General features: G+C 40.4%; 1 protein-coding gene across 1 annotated transcript in view; it reads right to left on the reverse strand.

Moving 5' to 3' along the window:
* myom3 (myomesin 3) overlaps window positions 1-20,865 on the reverse strand; it is a 51,744-nt gene that overhangs the window by 22,542 nt on the left and 8,337 nt on the right. The window contains exons 4-13 of the mRNA XM_079344830.1: window positions 15,269-15,422; window positions 13,571-13,728; window positions 11,130-11,222; window positions 10,491-10,579; window positions 7,435-7,479; window positions 5,740-5,877; window positions 5,505-5,666; window positions 3,313-3,454; window positions 2,372-2,571; window positions 900-953 (exon numbers count right to left, since the gene is read on the reverse strand). Of these exons, the coding sequence (XP_079200956.1) occupies window positions 900-953; window positions 2,372-2,571; window positions 3,313-3,454; window positions 5,505-5,666; window positions 5,740-5,877; window positions 7,435-7,479; window positions 10,491-10,579; window positions 11,130-11,222; window positions 13,571-13,728; window positions 15,269-15,422 (1,235 nt within the window). The remainder of the gene's footprint in view (window positions 1-899; window positions 954-2,371; window positions 2,572-3,312; window positions 3,455-5,504; window positions 5,667-5,739; window positions 5,878-7,434; window positions 7,480-10,490; window positions 10,580-11,129; window positions 11,223-13,570; window positions 13,729-15,268; window positions 15,423-20,865) is intronic.

Consider the following 20,865-nt stretch of genomic DNA (forward strand, 5'->3'; position numbering starts at 1 on the left):
TGGCGAATCGCAGTCGAGCACACAATTGGTAAGATTAACCTTGCAGCCCCACTTTCCTCTCTATGCCTCATACATAAACATCGCTGAAAGGATATTTAAATAGCTTACATCAGCACACTTTCAATGATACTCCAAGTGACTCAAGGACGACACAAGTGTTCAGATTTAACACATGCCTCCATGTTTGTATCTCCTGTAGAGCTGCAGTGAGGGTCAGAGAGGAAACCCAGACCAAAGTGAGTGAGGAGAGAGCAGAGATGCTGATCTGGCAGAAGGAGTGTGTGTGCCTCTCATGCTGTCTGAAGTGAGGAGACATAGTCCCCCGTTGTAGCTCGGTTGTACTCGATATTATGTATCAGCTTGCTTGAATTGACATTTTCAGTCGTTTGACTTTGCGGATTAAACCTGCACACAAATACTCACGTATGCATGACTTCCTCTATGTCGATTAAACTCTCTGCTCTAGACCTCCGGCACAGAATAGGACGTTTGGAACTTAACAACACTTTTGTTTTCTGGTTGCCTCCTACTCTTCTCCCTTTATCTCTTTTTGTCTGTGAGTTTCATTTCCAAGGTTATCAGCCCTCTTCACAGGCATTCACTCTCACTCAGGACATTACAGTGCGCATTTAGAGGGAACCGACCGGGGACTCTCCTCACTTCTGTAAATTGAACAAATGCCCATCGTCTCAACCATACAATTACTGCATCTTGTTGAAAACTATTATACAGAGATGCTTTATGCTACAGGTCCGGGTGCGGCCTGCGGAGGAGAGGGGAGCACCCTGTGAGCCAGAAAAAACACAGGAGCTTTTTGAAATCATGGGTTTAAATGTTCAAAAGGTATCTTTTTTTTTAGCAAAATTATGTAATTATAAAGAAATATATTGCATTCTCACCTTCAAGTTCATCTTTTGTAATGGTGATCTTCCTCCCTCTGTCCACCGTGACCACTGAGAAAAGGAAGGAGAGAGAGAGAGAGAGATAGGTAAGGAGCTTTGGGAATAAAGAAGGAGAATATATCAGGGTAATGAAGTTATATGAGAGCCCATGATAACACTGTTAGTGTTAATGCGAGAGGAGCAGCCACGGGTAAGAGAGCCAGTGATACAAAGAGGTAACAGAGAGGGGCAAGGAAGGATGGAGAGCAGGCTGGAGGCAAGTCAACCTTCTGTCCGTCCTTCATCTGTGTTTAATGATCCACAGCTTCTGACCACAGCCCATCTGTCCTCCCTCCATGCACTCTCTCTCACACACACACACACACACACACACAAACTGAGCGACGTACTGCACATTAGATCTCATTAGATCCTTCTCATTCCCTCACTGTATAGATGATTCAACAAAACCCCAAACATCTTTCGGTAATCTTCTCAGAGACAAAGTCCTTCCTCTCCAGGATGCCATTAAGAAGCTGTTCCAGAAACAAACTGCAGAACCTTCCGGCTCTAGAAAATGAGATAAACATCCACACAGGCCTACATCTGTTTTCAGTGCTGATGTCTTTGCACGCCCAACAGCAACCGAGTCAGCTGAGGGGAACCGACACAGGAATGAGTTTCCAAAATGCTAAAGTATCTCTTTGTTGACCCAGACAGAAAGAAATTAAATCAAACATCTGAATACGTATATAAAAAAAATTAAACCAAAATAACTCAAATGCCCAGAGATGGATTTTAGAGTGACCTGTTAAATGCTGCAACTTGAAACACTAAACACCTTATGTATTTACGATCCGGTGCAGATTCAGGGATTGAGAGCTGTTCTGGTAACTTGTCAAACAAACTGAACTTGGTTCATTTAGCCTGGTGTATATAAGACGTTTAAATCAAACTGAGAGAAGTTAAATCTGGAGATGGTCAGTTACATTAGGACTGTAATCAAGGTTCAATAGAATTAACAAAACATTGTTGGACTCAAGATTGTAGTTTAAAAACGATCACCATTAAATGACCACACAAATATGAATAAATAATTTGGGCGGCTTTTATCGTCATGTAAACAGGACAAAACAGACCATAGTCTAACCAGGACCTAACAGCCAAAACACAAAGATAAGGACTTCAGCTCAAAACGTCTTTGCTTTTTTAACAGCTCCCAACACACACACATGGTAACATGGGCGTGTTTCTATGGTTACTTCACTAATTAGTAGATTTCTCATGGTCAACACACAGGTTTCATTTTGATTTTCTCATAAAACTCCAGCTCTTTAAGTCTGGAGGGAGTATGTTTTTCTGTTTACAAACCACTCTGTGTTTTCATTTAGTCGTTGTGTAACATCATGACTGTAAAAGTTCCGTTCTTATCTGCACTGTAAAGTTCAATTTTGAATAACAATAAAGAAAGTCTAAGTCTTTTGTGTTACCCATGGTCCTGGTGTGCTGCAGGGGGTCCGCGGTGAGGACAGGCTCAGTCGCCATGGAGGGGCGTCCTACTCCAGCCTGGTTTACAGCCCGAACCCTAAACTGGTACTGAATTCCTTCTTTTAGCCCAAAGACTGGATAGTAGCACATTTTCTGAATGTGCACATTGCAGCACATCCATTCACCCTTACCAACTTCACATCTGAGAGAGAGAGAGAGAGAGAGAGAGAGAGAGAGAGAGAGAGAGAGAGAGAGAGAGAGACAGAGACAGAGACAAAGATACAAAAAATATAGAAAAGAATAAAAGAGAATTGAATGAGAGGTAAATAAAGAACCAAATGTGCAATGTGTGAACCACGTTGTGTGCACTCTGCAGGGTGTAACATTAGAAAAGCAATTGCAAACAATTTTAGCCTACACAACAACACATCTTAGTCAGTAAATACCCCACCAAGACCTATTATTGTGACCAGAGATGGGAAAATAATGGACTTCCAAACACAATACAAACAGATTTCTCAAGTAGAAGGCATGCTCAGATTATACAACATCAATAACAAACTACTGCCACTTGCAAACAAAACAGAGAGAGAGAGAAAAAGTGCAGTTTTCTAACTATAAGGAGGTTGCTAGGGAACTGGGAGGTATCTTACATTTTTCTTTTTGCACCCAGTAACCAATGATATCTGAATCTGTGGCCTGTGCTCTGAATTGACTATGGAGGAACACAAAAACACACACACTAATGCACTAATGAGCATGCACACAGACGGGAACAAACGGACACATGTACGAGGTGATCCTGGTTGAAAAGTGCAGTCACTGTTCTCCTCTGGAAGTCTTTTACTCTGATGTGAACAAGCGATTGAGGGCTGATGATTCCTGTGTGCACTCTGTCAAAAGGATGTGACGCCGCTGCTGGTCAAAGCCACCAGATCCTCACCTCTCTACATAATATCCCTTCACAGGTGTGGATCCATCAGCACTGGGGGGCTGCCAGGTAAGGAAGACGTAGTCCTTGTTGACGTCAGATACGTGGACAGCCAGAGGAGAAGCAGGGCCTCCCAGCACCGCAGCCGAGGCATCTGCAGCACGAAGCAAAGAAAGTCGAACCGAGGAGAAAAACAAACTGAAAAAAAATTGGAGAGAGTGACGCCGAAGACGAAAAGGTTCTGCATGGACAAAAAGGTCAATCGAGGTGAATATGAGCCGGATTTTGATAGTGGGCAAAGGGGAAGAGGATATGGAGAGGAAAAGAATGAGAACTTGGAAATGAAGAGGAAAGCAAGTAACGAGATAAAAACAGAGAGCTAAAGATAAAGAAAAACGTTCATGGAAGAGGATTCAGGGTTTTCCTAATATTATTTAAATGTGAGATAAAGCATGTAGAAAGTAGCAGATTAACACATTTTTCTGAATATATACATAGCACAATCACAGTCGGTGGATGAAATGAGATGCCGAAATGGGAGGAAAAGAAATGATGAAATTATGCTAAGCGGATTGAAATGATCGGATGTGACATGTTCCAAACCTTTCTTGAGGCGAGGAATAAAAGACTCAAGCTCACATCAAGCAAATCTCTTTCCTGTTGGAGCATTTGCATTCTCTGCTTCCATTCCTTTTTTTTCCCCAATTGTGTACTGCCTATTTGTAATGCAGAAATATGCCTGCTGTAAATATTGGAAAAAAAAAAAAAAAAAAACCCACGCTGAGGGAAGTTTGCAGATTCACTAATTAGTCCCTGCAGCTCTGGTTGAGACTGAGCATCCTATTAAGAGAAAGAGACTCAAGGTAAGGTTTTATGGGAGCTTTTGCGGGATGTTTCATTTTGCGATTATTGTTGTTTATTTTATTTTGGTTATTCAAAGTTTATGAAAGATTTAGTGCACACATTACTGTTACTGAGGTCGCGTTAAGTAGCCAGTCCTTCTTTCAGAGCTATCCAGACACATTTCAAATGTTTGAGGAGTCAAGTGGGAGCTGTTCTCCGGTTTATTTGCATGCTGATAACAATGTGCGAGGGGAAAGAGCAGTCTGTGAAGAATAACATAGAGTTCCACTGAACAAAGTTAACAAGCACTCCAAAGCAAGAAACAGTTTGATTGATGGTGCAATTTCACCGTATGTTTGCTGACAGGAAATGAAAATAGAGCCAAAATCTGGAGAATACAAATCGAGTTCAAAGCTTTCAGACAAAACACCATTCATCCAGCCAGGGAAAAACACATGATGATTCCATCGACAAAAACACCATTATTTTGACATGCAAAGCAGACACCTGAGACTTTGTGAGATATTCTAAAAAAAAGAAGCTATCTCTTATTTCAGACTAAAGTGTCTCACTAGAAATACTGGTTTGTTTGCTGTAAAAGACACCATTCAGCACTTGACCAAAGGTGCTTAGTTTTCACCTAAGTGTGAAACGGTTTTCTTTATGACAACTCTGTAGTTAGTAATACTAGAGTATGATGGTCAAAAGCATTCGAATAGGGAGTAAGTGTTTCTTTTGTTAAGATCTTATCAACCAAACAATTATTTCAATAGTTAAAAGCAGAAGGAGAATATTTTCTTTGATGATACTCAGCAAGGTTATATTTTAAAGAGCTAGAGAAAGACAGAATTGTCAGAGAAAGAGAGAGAGAGAGAAGAGAGAGAGAGAGAGAGAGAGAGAGAGAGAGAGAGAGAGAGAGAGAGAGATACACAGATAGAGAGAGAGAGAGAGAGATACACAGATAGAGAGAGACATTCACTGATGTCCACTACAGTGCGATATCTCAATCTTCTGTTTTGTTTTCCGTTGTTTATTTATCAGCTGCTTGCTGCTGGTGTTATGATCGTTCAGATACGCTGTGTAAACAATAAGCATCAACACATGCAAATCACCCTTTTTTGTAAGTTTAAGAGTAAGAGCTGTACAGGTACTTTTATAAAAGGAGATGTGACTGGTCGACTGACAGGGAGGCGCATTGTAGCGGTTGACTTCGAGTCTGAGGGTAGTCAGCATTTCCTATGAGGTGACTGCCATCTGCAAATTACAGTATATATATATATATATATATATATATATATATATATATATATATATATATATATATACTAATAATATATAAATAACTAATAATAATAGCTCACCTCGGACATAGACAAATGCACTGTGTTCCTGGAATCCATCACTGGTCCTCAGTCGGGCAGTGTAAACACCCTCATGCTCTTTGTATGTAGCCCTTAAAGTGATCCAGGCCTTGTTGTCGGCTATCTCAATGTCAACAGAGTCAGACTGATGCAACTGGACGCCTGGAGAATGAGAGACATACCACCTAAAGCACAAACACAGCTGGCTCAACAATTCATCTTTAACAACCCTTACCATCTCTGAACCAGCTGACAACCTGCTGGAAAGGCAGAGGAGACGTGAAGCTGCACCGCAGGGTGAGGCTGTCACCCTCCTTCACCCAGGTTGGGGGGAAAGTGTCGCCAAAGTGGGCTTCTTGTTCAAGCTGCAAAGCTGGAGGACAGGCAGTGAGTGCAGAGGATGGGAAAGAAAAGATAAACAATGAAGCAAGGAGATGTTGATGAGTTAGAAAGAAAAAAAACAAAACCAAGAGCATTAAATTGAGGAAACTTTGGACAAAATCCACTTTGGTGGGAAAGTCAAAACAAGGGTTGAAAATAAAACATGAAAACAGGAAGTTTCCAGCAGAATAAAATCCCTCACCTCTCTGGTGCAGTGCAACGATAACATGAATACCAAAGAAGGAAGTCTAACACCAAACACAACCTTACTGAAGCAAATAAAATAGTCTTGATGGAAATAATTTGGGTGGGTGTTGCACTTTAAAACAACCATTTGACAGACATCGTTTGGACTGATATTAATGACAAAAACGGGTAAAAAGAAAGCAACTAGGAAGTAAAGGTTGTACATGAGGTAAATGGCTGATTTCTGGTGATAACACATAAAAACTATTTTCATCTCCCTCCAAACTCTGCTATGGAAACCTGGCTCGGGAAAGCTCTGATTTCTGTCACATCTGAACTCAATTCTGTGCAATCTCGCAGCAACAAAAGTTTTTTATTCCCTCAGAACCTCTTTCTATTGAAATTGAACAAAGCAACCCTTTTCTTCTCAACGCAAACTTTTACCAAGTTTTGCAGACATCTACTGTCACAAAAGACAAAGATCTCCAGCCTCATCTGAGACGCAAAGGACATGGCAGGAGAGGGAACCCTTCAAGGAAACAATAGATGACAGAAGGAAAGCTGAAAATGTGACACTTTTTCTTTCTTTTTTTATGTCCTGACAAGTTTTTCCTTCCACTAGTGCACCGCCGTTTCTCACTTGTCAAAGAACTGAAGCGATGCAATCTAGAAGTGAGATATAAGCATGCCATGAGGGCTCGTCAATTCTCTATCCCAGGGATGAATCTGAAGGTACTTTTGTATTTGCTCCCCCCATCTAAGCCTAAACGTGGGTGAGTTCAGTGTCCTCTTTTGTCAAAGATACATTGCAATCCTATTCCTGAAGCCTCTTTGTCAAGCTACATATGGCTTTGCTTCTTCTTTTTGGTCAAATAAAACCGGTTATCACAGGCGTTTGAACAATCAGCCAATGTTGTTGTCTTCATGTTTATGACAGAATACATTATGGAAGAGGATCTGGGCCAAAGACCAGAATCATTATGAGATGTTCCACAACTCTGAGCAAAAAGGATTAAATCCCTGGCTGTCCCTGAAATGAAATATACATGACTGTGTTGTTTCTGCTGAATTGGAAGTGTTTACATCCCTGCAGCAACTATCCCACAAATAGTCGTACTTACATCCCTGGACATGGACACCCACACAGAAACATAAACTCCCATGACAAACAAACACTGTCGACATGCTGCTCCTTTCCAATCCATCCACATCTGCAGCCTGCACAGCAGAGCAGAGTGTTGTGTCACCGCCTTCAAAGCATCTTTCTTGCCGCCATCGTTTACCGGTGGAGGGAAGAAACTTCAAAGGAGGGCAGAGAAAATGAAAGGGGACACTTTTCATTAAGCACAGGCGTGAAACTCACCGCGGGTCTGCGAATGCTCTGAACCAGCCCCGGCTCCATGATATGCTGAATCGCAGAGTGGCGGGGCAGCAGAGCAGGACCGATTTGGAGAGAGGCAGGGCGGGTCAGGGATGGAGACAGAAACACAGGGAGATATTGTGAAATTGAAGGGGCACAAAAAAGAGAGAAAGAGCAGACAAATAAAAGCTGGCAACACCACATTCATGTAAGTGACATCTAATATTCCCTTTCACCTCTTTTTTTTTTTTAACAACTAGAGAAAGCTCATGAAATAAAGATGGCACAGAGAAGCCTTGAAGAGACTTATTAAATCATTGACCATCTAATCTACAGTGTTTGGTGACTTTACAGCCAGGAGCTGCTTTCAAGAAAAGATGGGTCATTAGAATGGTGCAACCGACCAGAAAAACAGTGTTATGAATGTTTATGTCATGGCAGCTGCAAGGCCATGATGCTTAGATGTTTCCCTGTTCTGGACAGAGTCAGCTCTAAAGCGCATTAATGGTTTCCTGAATAGCAAAAGTCTGAGAAAAGACATACTGATTTTATTTCTAATTACCATTTACTGTCATTTCTAAGTCAATATCTCTATAGAAATGTTTCACTATAGAAATAGGCCTAGGCTTGTGAGCGCTACATGTATTTTTTTATTTTATAAACAGGACAGTGGAGAGAGTCAGAAACCGGAGAGAGAGAGAGAGAGAGAGAGAGAGAGAGAGAGAGAGAGAGAGAGAGAGAGAGAGTGGGTGTCTACGCTTTTAAGAAAATTAAACTTCAGCATTAAATGTAATATGAGAACAGCATAACTATAGCCATTTATGACCTAAACACTAACTGTTCTCAACACTTGGATATCATCCAGGGGGGACCTGCTTATTAAGTGAGAATAACTTAAATATACCAGAAGAGTTGAAATGGGCTCAAAAGTTCAACAGAAGAAAGGATATTATGAAAAAAAACATGAAGGCAACTTAACATTGTGATAACTAAAACCAAACTTAACCCTTTATTGGTCCTGTTGTACATAACTGAAACATCAAATAGTGAGTTTTTTTTACATGAAAAAGACGTCAGGTGCATTGAGTTTATTGTTGGGGCGGGGCTTAACCGATAAATAAAACACCTATCTACCAGTGCGAGATAATTATTTAAGTGGCTAATTAAAGCAACGTTAGCAGCTTTTACCGAAACAATATAGAGATAAATATAGAAATATTTTTTCCCATGACTCAACACATGCAAGGATCATATAGCCCAGGCTACGCTGCATGCACTCTTTTATAATAAGCGACACTAAAGCAATAAAACCATCAGAGTGTCTAGCTACCTGCTCTGGAGCTATCCAAGATTCTTCACCTGCACGTTCATGAGGTTTTGATGCGGCCTTTTATCAAATTGGATGTGTAATAGTACAATAAATAAAACTAATTGAAGAAACATGACGCTTATTTGTTTTCAGATGCCTGACTTCAGTGCTGGAGGCCTCTAGACAAACTTGCAAGAGTACTGACGAAATAACCTGAGAGACTTCACTCATGCATGCACTGACAGCAGTGAGTCTTTTCTTTTTTAACACGCATCTATTTGTCTTTAGATATTTGCCATCTTTGTTGCTTTCAGTGGTGTCTGGTGGATGTTGTCGGATTTGAAGTCACTGACGTGTTTTGCTCTTTGTGCTTGGAGTTTGTTTTATAAGTGCTCTTCATTGTTTTGCTGGTTTCTTCTCCTTAGTCTGTTTATAAACTCTGCTGATCTTGTTTCTCTTGACATGTTTATTTCTTTAACCCACATGACAATGACTTTTCTCTGAGCTATTGTAAATATATAAATGTAAACAGCAGTGTTATGAGGGATGTGCGAAATAGTTCTAATAATAATAATTCTATCTATCTATCTATCTATCTATCTATCTATCTATCTATCTATCTATCTATCTATCTATCTATCTATCTATCTATCTATCTATCCATCCATCCATCCATCCATCCATCCATCCATCCATCCATCCATCCATCCATCCATCCATCCATCCATCCATCCATCCATCCATCCATCCATCCATCCATCCATCCATCCATCCATCCATCCATCCATCCATCCATCCATCCATCCATCCATCTATCTATCTATCTATCTATCTATCTATCTATCTATCTATCTATCTATCTATCTATCTATCTATCTATCTATCTATCTATCTATCTATCTATCTATCTATCTATCCATCTATCTATCTATCTATCCAGCTTTCACACAAGGCTTTCTGTCAATTTATCAGTTACTGTTTGCAAAAAAATGTTGGCCTGAAAAAGTCGATTTGGTGGCTTCTGGCACATTTCAAACATTTCAATTTGTTTTAAGTGATGAGTTTGATAACCTCAGTCTTTACTGTTTTCTTAACAGAGAGTCAGGCCTCTTTGTGAGGGATGGTCGCGTTTTCAGTTTGGTATCGTTGGCTGTAGGTGACGCAGCACTTCCACAACATCACAGGGTTCATTCAAACATAGTGAGGCGCAGGTAATATTAAAGAGGGCTGCCGGGTGTGCTGAATATAAAGTTAATGACAGGCTATCAAAGCTATATTACTGCTCTCCACCGGGTCAAGAGATTGAAAGAAAGAGAAAATGTGTGTTGACAGAGGAGCAGGCGTCACGTTGCTGCCACTTATAGTCGCATAATGATGATCATCTTTGTTCAGTAAGATTCAATCCTTCTTCTCCTCAATTATGTTGCTAATATTTATTCAACAGTGATATATCTTCTTATAAGTACTACTGCTTTTACACACATCTCATGGTTTTAATGATTTTAGTGTGTGTGTGTGTGTGTGTGTGTGTGTGTGTGTGTGTGTGGGGAGTGGGGGGGGGGGCAACCTGTGAGTCAAACAACTGATAAAAGTAGCCGGCTGTAATTAATTAAATACTCAGCTGTTTGGCCCAAAGCTGGCGCTTTTAGAAAGCAACTGTAAAATTCTTCGAAAGTCTTCAGTCATCGTATTGTACCCCTTCTTTGTATTATGCAATGTTGTGCTGATATGAAATAAGGAAATGACTCACAGTTGACCACAAGAGTTCCAAAGGTCATAGCTTCACCCAGGTGACTCTTGGCTACCACTTTATACTCGCCAGCATCCTCAGGAGTGCATCTGAGGACAGAGAATGAATGTTTCTGTGAGAGATGGAGTGGTTAAAGATATAACTCCAGTGTGTTAAAAATATATGTTCTTATGGCACATTTTTGTGTGTTTAGCAGCATGCTTTACTCTGTTAGAGTGGCTATTAAGTTAATCCCTTATGCAACATAGTGAAGAAAAAGATGTGGTGCCTCAGTTGCAGACCACTCAGCTTAATAGACCTGCTTCACTCTTCTGATTTAGGTAATGGAGGAGACTCACAAACCAGCTCCAGCATTAATCTCAGTTTGACAGCCACTTTTGATCTCATAACATCACATCAGATTCCTAACTTCATCCATAAGTTTCTTAGTTATCATGCGTTGGCCACCACGACTGGGGGGAGGGGAGGGGAGGGGGGGGGGCACTTAAATATCTGGTTAGATTTCATGGAATCTTTTAATGTTTGATTTTTATTTTCAATAAATGAATGGCAAGATTATTCTATCTTCACGTAGGACATCTTATTATATGTGTCATATTCACTTGTAGCTTCATAAAGGTTTTCAGCCTGGTGACTTACCTCCTGATCTCCAGTATGTTCAGACCAAACTTCTGTTGAAGACTGTAATTCCATGCTTGATCAGACATCCTGAGAGGCAGGCCGTCCTTATACCTGATATATGGATTAAGAAATAGATTTGAGTCTGTGTTGTTGTTTTTTTTTTGTGTGTTTATTGATAAAAACTGAATGGGCTTAGTTTTGGGGTCCTTTCTTTTGTATATTAAAGACATAATTATTATGTGAAGTACTGGAAATTAAATTGTAAGCATAAGTATGCATGGACTTAAAAACAGATGTGTATTTACATGATGAGGGTCAAACTCTTAAAATAGTACTTAAAGCGCTTCATGAAGACACTGCAGTTTAATGGTAGAATCAGTAACATTGTTCATTGCAGCTTGTAAACGCAACATTCAAACTGGGCCTCCTTCCCAACTGAGCCCTCTAGGGGTTGCCCCCAGAAGTGCACACTCACTGCTTGTGCCTTCAGTGCAAGCTACCGCATGCTAGCACAAGCTGACTGCCAGTCCAACAGAAAGCAGGCCAACTGTGGGTCTGCAGGTGAAAGCCAACACAAGGTTCACCCTCGTTTTGAACAAGCTTTATCCAGGTGGCATTTTGCCTTACTGGTGTTATATTTCTCTTCTTTGCCACTACATCCCCATCTGTCATATTTGCCTGTTTGAATCACGTCCACGTTCCCACTCCTAAATTTACCTGCTCACTGTCATTGGCTGGGGGAAACACACCAGCGTCTCCATCCGGAAATGTCCCGTGTCAAATAAAACAACAAAAAGATCTAAATACTGACAGAGGACAGGGTCTCTGCAGTGCAGACACAGCCAACACAACACATAGAGGATCATACTATTGGTGATGATTGAGCAGCATTTCTTTTGTACAACTCTATTTTTTTTTTTTCAGAAAAAGCTCTCTTTTAATAAAATCAATTGTGAAGACTGATTGGAAATTAAGAAATTGGCAGCGACGGTTTTTATGGAAGTGTGATCATAGACTGAATTAGCTTTGGGTTTTTTTTACTCTAAACTGTGTTGCCAAGTTATTGTAATTTTCCAGACGGTCTATTGGTCGCTTTGGTTTTGAGTAAGCTGCTGGCAAAATAAGATGGTCTTCTCCCTGCTCCTTTCCAGACATAGAGTGTGATAAATTTGAGATTAACTTTCTTTTATGAGAAATTGTGAGCAGAACAAATGAAATGTGATAAAATGGAAATTTTTCTGAATATCAAGGCAAAGTGAATAACAGGCTGCACAATGGTGGTTCATGACCTGGCCCCACTGACTTCTTACTCATGTCTTTCACCACTCAAATGTTGGTTGATAGGCTGAATGTATAACAGTCAAAGGGGTGCTTTGATCTCTCATTCTGTTTTTTTTTTTACTACCGGGCACTGTTGAGGGCAGCTTATTGGGCCCAGTCGGTCCCATATGGGATGATAAAACCCACGAGCCTCTGGTTATGTGATTCTCAACTTCGGTTCATGAATACTGAGCATTTAGTGTGTTCATCAGCTAGTCTCTGAGCAGCTCAAACATCAAGGTCGACAGCATGGCACATTGCCTGAATTAATAGCAGAAATTTCACATTAATACAGTGAGATTATCAACTCTGGGTTCAGAGCTGTGCTATCATGATTCTTGTATGTCACAAGCAAAATCATGTGCTGTAATCATCTTTGAAATAAATTGGCCTCACAGATAACCTAACCTAACCTTCCAACGGACCTCTTACACTATATTCTTTGAATGATCACATTATAAATTCAACAGTGTCTCACTCTATTAATGATGAGTCTTGAATTAATGATGAAAAGAAAGGCTGCAACTAGTTTCCATCACTGATGCACATGTTTTGGCTTTGATGGATCCCTTTGACTTGTTGACACAGAAGGTCAGTAAACTGTGGGACACATCCGTCTTCCTCTCGTTCTTTTGGTGGATGAAACCAATGATTGCGGTGTTGCCAACTCCTCTGTAAGGGAAAGTAGATATTGGCTGTCCTAAAAGTCATTTGCATAATTGGCAAAAAGCATGCAATCGCAATTGACACGGTTGGAGAGAAATATTGTTGTGGGAGAGACAAAAAGTGTGTTTAGGACTACAAATGAACTCTCTTCTGTCGATTCTTGGTTTTTATTTGGGTATAGCTTTTGACAAAAAAAAAGTCACCTAGAAAAGACGGCAGATTTGGCGAGAAAGTCGCCAATATGGCAACCCTCAGTGATTGCCCATGGGTGCACATCATCTGTGTGTAACTTCTGTAGTTGTTCTTTTTGAAACCAACCAAGTTACAAACTAAATAAGAAAAACACCAGTTTGCTTTTGAGAAATATAATTACAGAACTTATAGAGTTAGCATTGACAGGGTTGTCACAAAGTGTCTTTGCAGACTTTCTTAGAGCCCGGAGAATAGATTGCAGCAGACGAAGATTCTCTTACCATTTGACCTGTGGGGGTGGACAGCCCTGGACGGTACAGGAGAATTTGACCGTCATGCCCTCCCAGACGGTGTGAGCCCTCAGAGGGATAGGAAAGTCTGGGGCCCTCTGGCTCAGACGCTCCATGTACTTCATGTGGGTAGATGCCTTCATTTCGGCCTGATGCCCGGGAGATTCCAGAGAAGGAGAGCGTTGTTAATGGTAGATAAAAGTATACTGCTGATAACAGCTAAATAAATGTGCTGAAAAATGTTTTTATCTCTTAAGCAAACTTAATTTTTGAAAGGGCATCCAAGTCCTTCAGATGCCATTTAAACAGAAAAAAGAAACAAGTAAGATAAGAGTCGAAAATAAACACCCTGGGTGATCTGGCTGGTGTTTTTGTCTCTGGAGAAACATTGCAGTAAACAACACCGAGAAAAGCCCTGTGTTCAGCTAACAACCATTAAACACTGTTATCTTTGTCTGTGATATCAAAGTTATTGAAATAGGTCAATGTCACTTTGTTTTTCATGGTGCTTCAGTTTTTCACTTTAATATCAAAGACATTTCAGAAACTTTTCATTCCACTCCCTCTGCGCATGAATGAAAAAGACAAATGTCAAAATACACTTTGTTTTGTAGATCAGTCCTTGAAGCTTTGAATTCTGCATCACGTCTACAAAACTATTTTATTCTAGTGGGAGAAAGACCTCTCCCCCATGTAGTTTGTTTATGTCGATTCATTGACCAGATTTATTGTCAGCCTAAAGAAAAAATCAATCAAACATGTCAGTATCTACAAACCCCAATCCTGGTGGCGGTGATGCTCGTAACTGTTTGCAAACCTCTATTAATCAGCAAGAGGAGAAGCCAAAGCAGACACAAAAAGGAAACGAGTAATATAATGCAGCAAGATAACTGTCCAGCGCTAGAAGAGCTGCCTGCATGCTCCTTTAGATAGATAGATAGATAGATAGAGAGAGAGAGAGAGAGAGAGAGAGAGAGAGATAGAGAGAGAGAGAGAGAGAGAGAGAGAGAGAGAGAGAGAGAGAGAGAGAGAGAGAGAGAGAGAGAGATAGATAGATAGATAGATAGATAGATAGATAGATAGATAGATAGATAGATAGATAGATAGATAGATAGATAGATAGATAGATAGATAGATAGATAGATAGATAGATAGATAGATAGATACTTTATTGATCCCGAGGGAAATTCAAGTAAGTTAAACCAGTCGTGTGGCGAAAATGTGGGATTACAGCGTGGTCCAGGGTTGGAACTATAGGGGTGGTCACAAACAATGAAATGAACTTTGATCTTGAAATCAGTAGAAAGCCAAATAGAGCAACAAAAAATACAGCCAGTCTCACAGATGACTGGAGAAGAGGTATGTGCTAATTCTTAAAGAGACTTTGAATTTATGGATCAATGAATCCAGAATCATTGTGAATTGAAAATCGATTCTGAATCGAATAGTTATCCCAAGAATTGAAATCAAAACTGAATCGAATCCTGAGACCTCCAAAGACTCCCAGCCCTATGTGGAACTAAAGCGTTATAAAGTACCTAGTAGTACATTTTGCACATTGCACGCTCCCTTTCACGTAAATCTATTTGATTCAGTGGTGTAAACATGATGAGACTATGTGCACTTTTGTTTGAATGAAGCAGAAAACAATGCAGCCACTAATCCTCGAGACTAAAACTTGATTATTACCTGTCTGCGAAGTGCCTTGGTGTCCACCCGTTTACGTAGCACGCACTGCGTCCTGATCACGCCGAGCTCAAACTTCTCAGCCTCGTTTCCAAACAGGGTCCACTTTTCTCTATGATACGCTTTATCAGCAGCAAGAGTTTCCTGCAAGATATCCCTGGTGGAGCACAAGACAAAGATGTTTAATACAGTTGTTATTCTCTTCTGTGATTTGAGGGATTGTACTTTTTGTTTTGAGGGAGCTAAGGTGACGTTTACATGCAGATAAAATAGATGAGTGATGCTGACATATAACTTTGCGGTTGGTTATATATTCAGATTAACCACTACTTTAATGAATATTAAACTAAGGGAAGTAGTTATTTTTGTACGTTTAAGCAAGGCACGGTTATTTATTGAGCACCTATGAGCAATTAAATCTGCAGAATATCTCTGAAACAAGAAAGTCACAGGAAGTTTGCTTGATCTCTTGGTAAGTTGTCAAAACAATCGAGAGCTCCATCAGCAGAGGGTGAAAAGAGTGGACACAACAAATCAGAGAGATGCTTGGTTTGTGATAAGACTGATCCACCTTTGAGAAGAACAAAAAAGCTACTTTACAAAGAACTTATTTTTTCTTGCAAATACATTTTTACATTTCAGTCCCAGTCCATTTGCAGACAAATGCTATTTTTATGGCAGTTTGCTGTTGAAAAACCGCAGAGATGATGTCGATGATTTCATGCTCCATTTATACCTCCGTGTCATTTCACACAAGTGCCTTTGCAGCAGATGTTCAAAGGTTGTGAGAAGTGGGTGTTTTATCAGTGGGATATTGAAACCTCGCTGCCACTGCTGATTGATGCTTCTGTGAAGAGATGCAGAGCCAGTACTCTAAGAATCACACGGGATGATGAGGAGTGTTTCTCCAGGAATCCTTCAGGTGTGGACAGTTGCTGTGTCAAAGCCTGTGTGACATCCTTGACTTCGATTTTTATCAAGTTGGCTGTCATAGAAGCGTCATGCACTCTGGATAGTGTATTTATTCAGACAAAGCGGATTATATTTGTCTCTGTCCGTGCACCAAGGTGGCTTAGCAAGTAGAAAAGCTGCCGCAGTGGCGGTCTTTGCTCGTTTTCATTTATACCTTCAGCAAACAAAGGTTGTCAATCGTTACAGTAACTCCCAGCAAGCTGCTCAAACTATGAGCTTATTGTAAAGTTATAAATCTGAGTTTAAAGTTCTATATTTTTTTAGATATTCATCTTGACAGGGAATGTATAATGCTGCTAGATTTAAAACGAATCTGATAACGGCACAAGCCTGAAGGGATCAGAGAGCTCATTACTTTGACTTTGTAATACATTTTATTGTGGAGGCAGGTTAGGGTTTCTGGCGCAGCTTCAAAAACTAAGGTGCACGTAGAATGAAAGGCTTCGAGAGGTCTAAGAGCTCGGGCAAAAAGGGACCCCAGATATGTGGAGGCAGTTCTTCCATATTTATGGAGGTATACGCACTATCAGAGATTACTCCTTCCGTTTAAAAGCCGTACTTTAATACTCCTTCTTCCCATCACCAAAGGGCTGTGTATCCCAAACCATCTTTTGAGTGACAGTCCCCAGGGCTTAATTATTTCAACCTTACTTCACACACTGCCACAACAAACGGAGAGACATAATCTTAGGTATTCACAAACACTTCTCTGAGCTTTGATGGCCACTAGAGCATAAATGCTTGCCATCATTTAGTGAAATGCACACACAGCATGCATAAGTATGCAAATGTAAATATGTGTATGCATAGATGTACTGTATATACGGACAAGTAGGCATCCACACCACTCACACTCTTGACTTTTCTTCCACAGGCTTGCTTAGTAAAGTGTGTGCCCGTCAGGGATTTTATTCTTTGTGGGCTCGGAGATTTAAAGTCTTGAGGGAATAAAGTCCTGGAACAGTCAGTCAGTGGGTATGAGACGGTCAATGCCTTGCCTTGCCTAATGGCTTAATTATTGTTCACATTTGTGCAAAGAACAGTGAACCCTTCCTGCCAAGAGAAACACGGCATGCATGAGTCAACTGCAAAAACTATATGTTCCCATTAATCACAAACAGATAATGGCACAGAAGCCATCATGTGAATCAGATTTTAATGTGGAGCCATCACATAAAAAGATCTAGCGCCTTCATTTCCACACAAATCAAGACAAATGTCATGCTCCCTCATCTTACTCAACGCTCAGGCCTTCCAGAAATAGTGTGCCAATCCTCGAGAGCTTTGAAGTTCATCCTTCCGTCCTTCCTCTCTTATCCTGGGAGGAGTCAATCATCCCCAGCATTACTTGATATCCAGCCTCAATCCCAAAATATCCATCCCTGCTCTTCTGAGTAGGGGCATGACATGTGAAGAACTGAGGTCTGATGGAGACATTTGGCTTTAGAGGGAAGCTACCTTTCTAATTCAAGAGGTAGAGGGCTTTAACAGGTGAATCAGGGTGAAGGTGAGACAAGACCGAATGAAGCTAAGCACTTGAGGGGATGGGACAGACACTCGTTGATGAGATGGAGGGTGATGGCGGTGGCATGGGAGAGGGCACCTAATTAGATTCAGAGTTGGCAGGCCACGTCTCTGCAGCTGAGGCTCATTACTGTCAGATGTGTTTTGTCTTTCAAGAGGGGGTGATTGTACCCTCAAAGACTTCCTCCTCTTTTCACTCTCTCTCTCTCTCTGAACACCATCTTCTAGGATTACTAGTCCTCTCCTTCAATTGCTCATTGTGACCTCTGGCCATGCATCTCTTTATGTTGTCACCCAAAGCTTCTTCTTATGGCCTGAAGAACATCGTATCGGCGTTCTAAGAATTGTTTTACTCTACATGCTAAATTCCTTTTGTCTCAACAGTAGACTTAAGGCGTTTACGCATGATGTTGCAGCAGGTGGAAGTATGCACATATTTGCTTTGCAAATCTGCCAAAAATCAGAAGGAAGCAGAAGCAACAATGGCAAGCACTTGCGGGAGTCTGCTATCTTGGGATGCTGTTGTTATTTCTCAGACACCAACAACCACCCTCCTCCTACCACCACATGAACCGTGCAGCTCAAAATAGGACTGTGCTGCACCTGTGTTCAAAGCTACAGGAACCATTTAGAGTTACGTCACATGTTGGTTACTGTGCCCAAGTCCACCTGAAGAGGTTGAAGAGGATCCTTGTTTGAGCTTGGTTGCGTACACATCAACTGTGGACCATCTGAGAACACATACATTGTGCCTGAGACCACCTCTTCAAGCAGACACTACACCCAGTACCCAAGGTACGGTATGTTTGTGTTCAAAATGAACTAACGAACTTTAGGGTCAAGTCTACTCAGATCTCGGCCATGGACCCTAATGTGTAACCACACTTTTTAATGATGTGATGTATTGGGAAACTGGAAAGAAGCAGCCTCTAAGCCTCCACGTTATTGAGTGTTATTGCTATTGAGTCCCAACAAAGACACTACGTGACCCAGACAGGACGAGTTGTCCCTGCGGTAGAATAGGGATTTTTGAACAGCAAATCATATCATAAGAGGCAACAATCCCCTTGCTTCCAGTTCTCTGTGACCTAAAGCTCCCAACTCTGGGACTTATTTTTAGATATATGACATCCTCCCCATGACAGCTGAGCTGTAATCCTATCCTGGAAACATGGTTTTAAGATACTTAAAAAGTAGTAGCTCAGAGAGAGTTATCATCAACGCAATCCTCTCAGATTCCTATTCACTAATATGTTCAATGCATTCTGTACTGGGAGGAGAGTAAGTCCAGCTATGTGCTGAGTTTTTTTTACAGCGTCAGATACACTTTTAAGTCGACTTGTTACATCACTTGTTATAGACCCCTGATTTTTCAATCTTTTTAAGAGCTCCTGCCTTTAGTAAGGAGTCGTCTTTACAGCTTTATTCCAGGACTCGTCCGTCAACTATTTAACTACTTTGTGATGGATCTCTGGATGATAAAGATTTGGTCTGTAAAAATTAGGAATACATATTTTTAATGCAACTTTTAAGATCAAAGCAATTTCTTAAAATAACTCTTTTTTTTATGACCAACATAATTTAGCTTTTTGTCAAACCAGGACAAACATGCAAATTTTGTTCTTGTCGAATAACATAATAATAATAATTGCCTATTAGAATAGGTGAATTAATTAATTTTCTGACCATCAAGAATTTGTTTTGATGGCTTATTTTCTTTCAATAGGATGTTCAAGTCCTTCTCCTGTCCCATACATGAAATTAAAGGTTTCACACTTTGACTTCTTGGTTGAACTGTTATTTATGGCTTATTGATGTCATGACATCTGCGAGACAGCAAATGATAAGACAAGCCCACAGCTGGTCTTTCACAGACAGAGCATAAGTAGTCCTAATTTCTGCTGATTATTCGGACTAGCTGTCGGCATTAAAGCTTTTCTGATTGCAGGGCAAAGCACCATTGAAACTTGAGGCACTCCTCTTTGTCAAATATAGTGGAGAGGGAGGAAGTGCTGGTGATGGTAGAGTGATGGAGAGGGAGAATTTATGACAGCTCATCCAGGAAGGAAGTCCTCTGGAGAAAACTGTAGCTTGGCTCTTAGTCTTTGACACAGCTTGTACCCACAAAAGATGAGAAATCAAAATGAGAAATGAAGACAATGTGCGAAAGTAAGAGCTGCAAATAGAGACAATCAAATTCCCCTGAAGTGTAACCGACTTAATAAACTGCAGTTTAGGTGACTGATAAATTAGAATTTTTATTACTTTTGGCTGTTATTTGATGTACCGACAAAAACATCCTGAGTTAAAGAACTTCTTCATCCTAAAGTCGTTTTTTCCGTAAATCTGTTTTTCTTAAATAAACATGCATCTTTCATGTAGGACTAAATGACAAAACATTGATAAAAAGTTGTATATGAATGCGTATGAAATTAATCACAATTACACTTGTCCTGGCAATGTCCAGTTCTAAGTTACTTCTCTTTTCGTATTTAAGTGGTTCTTCAACCATATATGAAGTGAACTTTCAGCCAGGCTAATGTTAGCAGTGCTAGCAAAACCCGTCCACCTTGTATTTTAACATACAAATTACTGGGGCTTAATGTGATTATGCATTGCTCTGGTCTATATGTTACACGACAACGCCTACATACAACTTTTTTCCACTTCCTTGAACAAAATACTGCTGGATGCACAGCTTAGCTGGGATGCTATACTTCTTCCACTGTGCTTGTTTACTTCCAGGCATCAGAGCCAGAGGAGAAGGCCCATTGAACAGGGTTACAGCCAGCCTAAGGCATCAGACCCGACTAGTGGCTGGTGGGTGCATTACAGTTTGGAGCACAAAATTTGAGTCGTGGGCCGACTTATAAAAATATGTGAAAAAATAATTTGTTTAAACAGTAATTCTAGTGTCTATTTTTGACTTTTTTCACGTTTATGATTTAGGCATCAACGTGATTACAAACTGACACCTCTAATAATAAGATAATAGATCATTTTAAACCACAAAATAGATGCTGGTCCTGGGAACTGATATTAAACATTCCCTTCTGGGAAATGTCATCATTATCATATTCAATTATCATCATCATCAGTCTTCA

This window comes from Symphodus melops (genome assembly GCF_947650265.1).
Source record: "Symphodus melops genome assembly, chromosome: 5".
NCBI classification, from domain to species: Eukaryota; Metazoa; Chordata; class Actinopteri; order Labriformes; family Labridae; genus Symphodus; species Symphodus melops.